We start from the raw sequence: 7,184 nt of genomic DNA, 5'->3' as shown, positions 1-7,184 counted from the left end.
GACATGCAGAATCACATGTGATTGACATGCAAAATCACATGTGATTGGGTTTTACAATAACATGTGATTGACTTTTATCGAATTGTATTGAACAGTAGCGAGGAACTTGAAGAGTAATTTTTCGAATCAAACTCTTTCAAGCTGTGATTCCTTCATCAAAGTTGTTCAAAATCAATTCATAAACACTCATAAATCATTAACTGAAGTTAAATCATCACGTAATTCATGAACTTAATAATGAACACAAACAGTTGACTTTTTTTCTCGAATCTTTGACCTTGAATTTCGAATTCATTTCTTTGATTTAGAAACTAAGATTTTGTAGATAGTTTCACGATGAGATTGTGAACACTTCTACATTTTCACATTTCCTTAAATCGTTCCTGATTGATCCGAAGACCTAATTGCATTGAATTTTTGAAGAACGAAGAACACGAATCAAATAGCTTTAAATCTATTGTTGTTGATTCAATTTGATGATGAGCTAGATTTAGGATTATGATATCGATCATGTATTTCAGCTCAATTCATTATAAGAATCATCATGAGAAAAATCCACCATTTGAAGGTGATGAAGAACATAAACATACTGTTCCAGTTCTCCACAATTTGAAGGTGATGAGAAATCATATGCAATAGATCTAAGGGCTGAGATTTATCCTTTAGATTTCAATTTAAATTAAGGATTTAAATGAATATTCCTCATCAATTATTATGTATATTAATATTTTCTTATATATATAATAAATATTAATAAAAACTAAAATAATATAATAAATTTAAAAAATTAAATGTAAAAGTATATGACCTGTTTGGACCTATTTGACCCATTTGACTCATTACCAGTTTTGACCTGTTACCCAAACCGACCTAACCTGACCCGTTTAAACCCATTTAAACTTTTTACACGTTTGACTCATGACCCATTTCAACCTAAAATCATTTTGATCCATTACCCAAAATGATCCAACTTGAACCGCTTGAACCGTTTGACAGGTATAGGCATAACATAATTTCTTAGACCAAATAAGTCAAAATTCTGTTAAAATTGTGTTAATTATGGTGAACAAGCGACCTTAAATTGAAAGGTTCAAATTATAACTATCATAAATATGATGTAAAATATGAAAATATGAGAATAGTACAAGGACTACTTTGTTATTTCACAAACAAAAATTCCGTATCCCACATTCCCACTCCAATTAAACAACCTTTTTTCAGTTCATCTGTACAAAAAACTTATTCACATAAAAACCCTAAATTAGTAATCAAATTATCGATTCATATAAAATTCTCGATCGACCAGTCGTTAATTCAATCAATTCGATCGGTATATTATCAAATTATATAAAATTGAAATTTCAAAAGTTTTAATTCTGATTTGAAAAAGAAAAAAAAAATGCCACCGAAACAATCAAAAGCGGAGTTAGCAAAGAAGCAAAAAGTTGTGGAAGACAAAACTTTTGGGCTTAAAAACAAGAATAAGAGTAAAAACGTTCAAAAATATGTACAATCACTTCAGCAGAACGTACAACCTAAACCTGATCCTTCTAAACTTGCAGCTAAGGTAAGATTTATTTTTGATTGTATTTATTAATTTTGATTTTGATTGATTATAGTTTTTTTAATTTTAATAGAAAAAGAAAGAGGAAGAGAAAGCTAGAGAAAAGGAATTGAATGATTTGTTTAAGATTGCTGTTGTTCAACCAAAAGTACCTGTTGGTAAGTTGTTCTAGTTATTCCTTTCTATATATATTTATATTTAATATGTATATATTCATATATTTATTACTGTATAAGATTTGAGGTAGACCTGGCAATTGTGACCCATAAACTCAAATTCGGGTCAAATGGGTCAAGCTTTCAGGTCAATTGAGAAAAATTAAGTCTAACAATGTAATTCAAAGCTTAAAAAAAGATCCAAATGAGTTTCTCTCCAACCTATTGAGTCCTATACAAAAAATGAAGGAACGGGTCTAATGGGTATCAATACTCTCGAAGATCAATAAATAGAAATGGGTCTAATGGGTTTTGTGAATGGGTCAAATGGGTCGAGCACAAAAATTTTCATCCGGCAAAAATTTATGAAAGCATTCATAGTTATATCATTTATTATGCATATTCATAGTTCTTATGTATATATAATCAATAATAATAACTAAAATAATGTAATAAATGTAAAAAAGCGATGTAACCCATTTGACCCAACTGACCTGTGACCCGTTCGACCCGTTACCCAAACCGACCCAACCTGACCCATTTTGACCCGTTTAAAAAACTGACCCGTTTGACCTGTGACCCATTTCAACCTAAAACCATTTTGACCCGTTACCCAACCCAACCCAACCAAACCTGACCCGTTTGCTAGGCATAGATTTGATATATAATATTTAATTTTAATATTAATGTTACAATATTTCAATATATATACATATACATATGGGTGTAGTTGTGGAAATCATAGTTGATGTTTACTGATCAATGTTGGGTTCAAATTAGTTTGAAATACAGTAATTTCTTTTGATCGACTTTTAAGGTATCAAACTTCATGATTGTCTAATCGATTTTTTCATTATACCACTGAATTTTTTTTTCGTAACTTTAGAGCATCATGACTTCAACAACATTCATTCTTTTAAACAGTTATGGCCTATGGGATTGCATTTTAATGTCCGTCAAGTTTGTGATTTTTTATCATTATTATACAAATACTCAAACCATTTATGTGCCAATAGAAACATGATATGTTATATATTTACTTTTGAGCGACAGCTATTTGAGTTCTGTAGCGTAGTATTTTCTTAAGGATGTTTGACAAGATGATAACTTTTTGCTACATTCATATGATTATATGGTAATTGGTTTGAACGATATTGATAATTATTTTAAAGAGTTGCTTTTTTTTTTTCAGGGGTTGATCCAAAGTCCATATTGTGTGAATTTTTTAAGGCTGGTCAGTGTGCAAAAGGCTTCAAATGCAAGTTTTCTCATGATTTGAATGTACAGAGGAAGGGTGAGAAGATTGACATTTTTAGTGATAAGCGTGATGAAGGTATGTATTTATTGCAACTCGTGTCACTAAATAACTTTGTTTTCACGACTAGATATTATATAAATCTATTATGGTTTACTATTTATTTTCTTTTAGGTACAATGGAGGACTGGGATCAAGAAACGCTCGAGAAGGTTGTAGCGTCAAAAGGGAAAGAGTATAACCAGAATAAACCAACCGATATTGTACGCTATCATAATCTCTTTATTTATACTTTAGAGCGATGCCCATATTATTATTAATGGCTTGTCTATGTGATGTAGTTTCACACAAATAGGTTTTAGATCATGAAAATATACCTTGACTTGCAATCTAGTTATTCAAATCATATGCTGCTTGTCACCATTTGTGTAAAAAAACGAAAATGTGTAAATATAATTCTCAGTCATACTATTGTTCAACTTCCTCTAAACCAGATCCTATCTATCTTTTGCCAATGTTTCAGGAGAGTAATATGAATTATAGACATTGGTGCCTTTTGTCAGGTGCCATTTTCCTTCTATAGTTATAAATTGTGATTCTATATTTTATGGTAATAGCGACAGTATTACCTTATGAAACCTTTAATAACTGCAAAGCTCTGTATTGGTTTAATTCGTTTTCAACAGATTACATATGGGATTTCTACTCTTTAGGTCCGTATTTTGTCAATCTCGTTTTGGCAGTGTGTTATTGACGTTTTTTGTGCATTTATGAGTAGGTTTGCAAACACTTTCTTGAAGCAGTGGAGAAGAAACAATACGGTTGGTTTTGGGTTTGTCCTAATGGTAACAAAGAGTGTCACTATAGGCATGCACTTCCACCTGGTTACATTTTGAAGTCGCAAATGAAGGCTCTTTTAGAAGAAGAATCGAACAAGTTAGCTATTGAGGATGAGATTGAGGATCAGGTTAGTTCATCACTTATGGTTTCTCTTTGACTATGAATGTCAAACATTCACCAAAAAAAAAAAAAAAAAAAAAAAAAATAAAAAAAAAATAAAAAAAAAATAATTAAATTTTTTATTTTCTTTTGTTTAGTTACATTTCTTTTGCTACAATATTAATTCTCAAATTATCATAAAGTAACTTGTTATTATCATCACACACACATTACAAAGTTGATAGCAACTTGTCCGACTTTTAAAGTCAAATTAGGGCAGTTAGAAAAGAATGGATGAAATGTTGTTTTCGTTGAGGTGACATTTTAATAACGTATTAATGGGTCAATTTGAATTGTTCATTTTTTAGCGGGCCAAATTGAAGTATTCAGCTAAAACAGTAATTGGTTCAGATGGTTCTAAGAGGTTGAAAGTAGCCCTAAGCCCGCCATATAGCAATATAAAAAACTTGATACATTAGTATATTAACAATTTAGATGGGACTATTATAATACGTTTATTGTAATTACAAGTATCTCTACAATTATCTTCAAATTCAAAAAGAACTTGTTTTAATGTGACTTTCTTTATTGTTGTAAATTATTTATATTGGAACTCGGCTATTAAAAAAACTTGGGTCTTTTATATACTAATAGCGTGCAAAAGTGAAAACGACAACTCCAATGACTACTGAACTCTTTATGGAGTGGAAGAGGAAGAAGGTGGAAGCAAGAGATGCGGGTTTGGCTGCTCAACGAGCCGAGAGGGCTAAGAATGACCGCATGAGGTTCGGTTTGCTGATGTCATATATAATTTTTTTTTTTTACCGAATATCCAATTGATAATTTGATGAGTGTGCAGTGGTCGCGAGTTGTTTCTGTCTGATGCAAGCGTGTTTGTGGATGATCTTGAGGCTTATGAAAAGTACAACCGAGAAGAAGAAGCTGATAATAATAACATGAACAAGGTATGTTAACGCACTATACCATATTAGCGTTTGGTTGTAATCTTAGTAAATATCAGTAAACGGATGTCGATCTTATATTATCCATCATAAAATCCAACATGATAAATGCAGTATCTTAAATCCTTATTTGGACTATACTGATACTCGCATATTCAAATTCATACCAACTACTAATCTATCCATTACTCATATATGATCTATATCCCAAGTCTTACATATAACTTTTTCATTTTTTTCGGGTTTCATATTTAATTGTATTCTATTTCTTATATATACAACCCATACATATAAATGAAGCTTTGTCACTTCAACTTCTTGTAATTGCCAAATCTTGATATACACTAAAAAGGTAAAAGGTAGAAGGTTTTCCAGGGAGGGCGAGTAATACGACCCCATACTCTGATGACCCCATACTCTGATGTACGCAACCCCGCGGGATTATTCCTCGGCTGTTTCCAACCCATCCCCGACCACCACTAAATATTCTCCCTATACAGGATTCGAACCTGAGACCTCTTGCAAGGAACTCCGGGCGCCAACCACTCGGCTATCGGCTATCTAGTGATGGTTACAATAATTTAACCTTATTTGGCCAACTTTCGGTATAAGATAATCTCTTTACCTTTCATCTAAGATTTAGGTGGTGTTTGTGTTTTTTAAGATGTTTATGTCTGAAGATACGCGGACCATATCTGTAAATGTATGTTGAATAGTGAAGACTGTTTGTTTTTATGTATGCAAAATCACTTAATTCTGTCTGCAACACAACACTTAGAAGCATATGTTCAAGTCCGTGTGGTTGCAGACAGAATAGAATTAGACATTATTTTATCTTATGTCTTTAGAGAAACAAACAATCTGCAGTAAAAACATTTTCGGGCGCGCAGATAAAAGACATAATAAGATCTGAAAAACAAACAACACCTTACTCAGTTTGTCACTTACTCATTTTGTCACTATTGAACCCCATTCTAGAAAATTCGAGTAACAGCAAGAACCACATATATAGTTCAGACTCATCTCACTTTACATAACAAATAATTAATGATACATATGGATTCCATCCTCATGAGTCTTTCTAAAATTCAATTGCAGGCACAAAACGGTTCATCAGGTGGACCAAGTGGATCAACAAGCGTAGCTGCTGTTTCAGAGGACGATGATGATGATCTGGATATTGATGAGTTGAACGAATTGGAAGCAAGCTTGTCAAAAACATCTATTCAAATTCAAGAACCAAAGAAATAGATATTTACTTTCACCTTGCAGGGAAAACTCGGAAGATTAGTCATCCAATTATCGCGGATCAACTTATTAATCTTCTTGTTGTTTGAGACATGAGTATATATATAAAATATGACCATTCCAGATTTCTACTATCTGGTGTGTGACTCAAGTATGTTTGTATCTATTGTTCAAAGATGCGTGAGTCGTAATTGGTTTGAAGTTATGAGGAATAACATTTTGCTGAGTTGAACTGATTTTTAAGTTCCTTTGAATAAATTTGGTAATCCGTAATCACTTATACACTTACGGAATTACTTGAAAACTTACAAAAGGACTAAAAGAATCAAATCCATCTCTATTCTCTTGATCAGCATGTCTCTGACGTCAAAATGGGAAGGGAATGCAAGTGAAATTCTTCTTAAGACCTTGAATTAATATATCTTATGAAGGTTTAGTGAAGAAGATGAATCTTTATGGTCCGTTGATTGTTGTATATTTGTAGGATATCACAGTAATATTGTGTTGATTCTTAAACATGATAATGCTCTCCATATCGTTTCGATAAGTTCTTTCTTATATAATGATTATGATCGCGCTAAACGATAATAATAAGATAATTAGAAAAACTTTCTCGGTTTTATTGTAAACAACCTTCTCAGTTGGGAAACAAAACCTTCACGGTTTATTTTTTCACTCAAAATAATAAACAAAAACTAAAGAATACTCGAACATAGTCGTGCTATTTAAAATGAGGCTATTGACCAAAATGCCCAATTTCTCACCGAATTTTAAGGATTCGTGCTCAATAAAAATAAATGCCATACTACCCTCGCAAGCCGCATGCCCCACTTGCGACTTTGCGACTCATGAATTATCCTTGATTTCCCGAGGAAATTCAAATCCCAATTTGGAACTTAGACGCATGACCAAGACAACACGTGTCGCAAAGTCGCACGGTTTCCTTGCGACTTGCGACTCACTAGTCATGAGCATTTGGTGTACGAGTCGCATGGCTCGCAAGGTCTACCTTGCGACTGACGTGTAATTTATTAGGATAAGATTTTCTGACAATTCTTGAA

The 7,184-nt window shown here is 32.5% G+C and overlaps 1 protein-coding gene across 2 annotated transcripts; it reads left to right on the top strand.

Annotated features, from left to right (window-relative positions):
* Positions 1 to 1,234: 1,234 nt before the first annotated feature.
* Positions 1,235 to 6,527, top strand: LOC139893154 (zinc finger CCCH domain-containing protein 11-like). Of its 2 annotated transcripts, none has more exons than XM_071876305.1 (8): positions 1,235 to 1,567; positions 1,638 to 1,722; positions 2,912 to 3,052; positions 3,149 to 3,237; positions 3,753 to 3,941; positions 4,568 to 4,698; positions 4,773 to 4,878; positions 5,974 to 6,527. In XM_071876305.1, exons 1-8 carry the CDS (start codon positions 1,400 to 1,402, stop codon positions 6,124 to 6,126), a joined length of 1,062 nt encoding a protein of 353 aa, XP_071732406.1. In that variant the 5' UTR covers positions 1,235 to 1,399; the 3' UTR covers positions 6,127 to 6,527. The 2 variants fall into 2 exon arrangements, with proteins under 2 accessions (XP_071732406.1, XP_071732407.1); XM_071876306.1 differs by lacking the exon at positions 5,974 to 6,527 and adding an exon at positions 5,376 to 5,943.
* The last annotated feature ends 657 nt before the right edge of the window (positions 6,528 to 7,184 follow it).

This window comes from Rutidosis leptorrhynchoides, chromosome 2, assembly GCF_046630445.1.
Source record: "Rutidosis leptorrhynchoides isolate AG116_Rl617_1_P2 chromosome 2, CSIRO_AGI_Rlap_v1, whole genome shotgun sequence".
Classification (NCBI taxonomy): domain Eukaryota; kingdom Viridiplantae; phylum Streptophyta; class Magnoliopsida; order Asterales; family Asteraceae; genus Rutidosis; species Rutidosis leptorrhynchoides.
The sequence above is the reverse complement of the archived record's forward strand: the minus strand, read 5'-3'. Positions and strand labels throughout refer to the sequence as shown.

Coding starts and splice junctions, on each gene's coding strand:
- LOC139893154 (XM_071876305.1), top strand. CDS start 1,400: ATGCCACCGAAACAATCAAAAGCGGAGTTAGCAAAGAAGCAAAAAGTT. Junction 1,568..1,637: donor CTTCTAAACTTGCAGCTAAG/GTAAGATTTATT, acceptor TAATTTTAATAG/AAAAAGAAAGAGGAAGAGAA. Junction 1,723..2,911: donor TCAACCAAAAGTACCTGTTG/GTAAGTTGTTCT, acceptor TTTTTTTTTCAG/GGGTTGATCCAAAGTCCATA.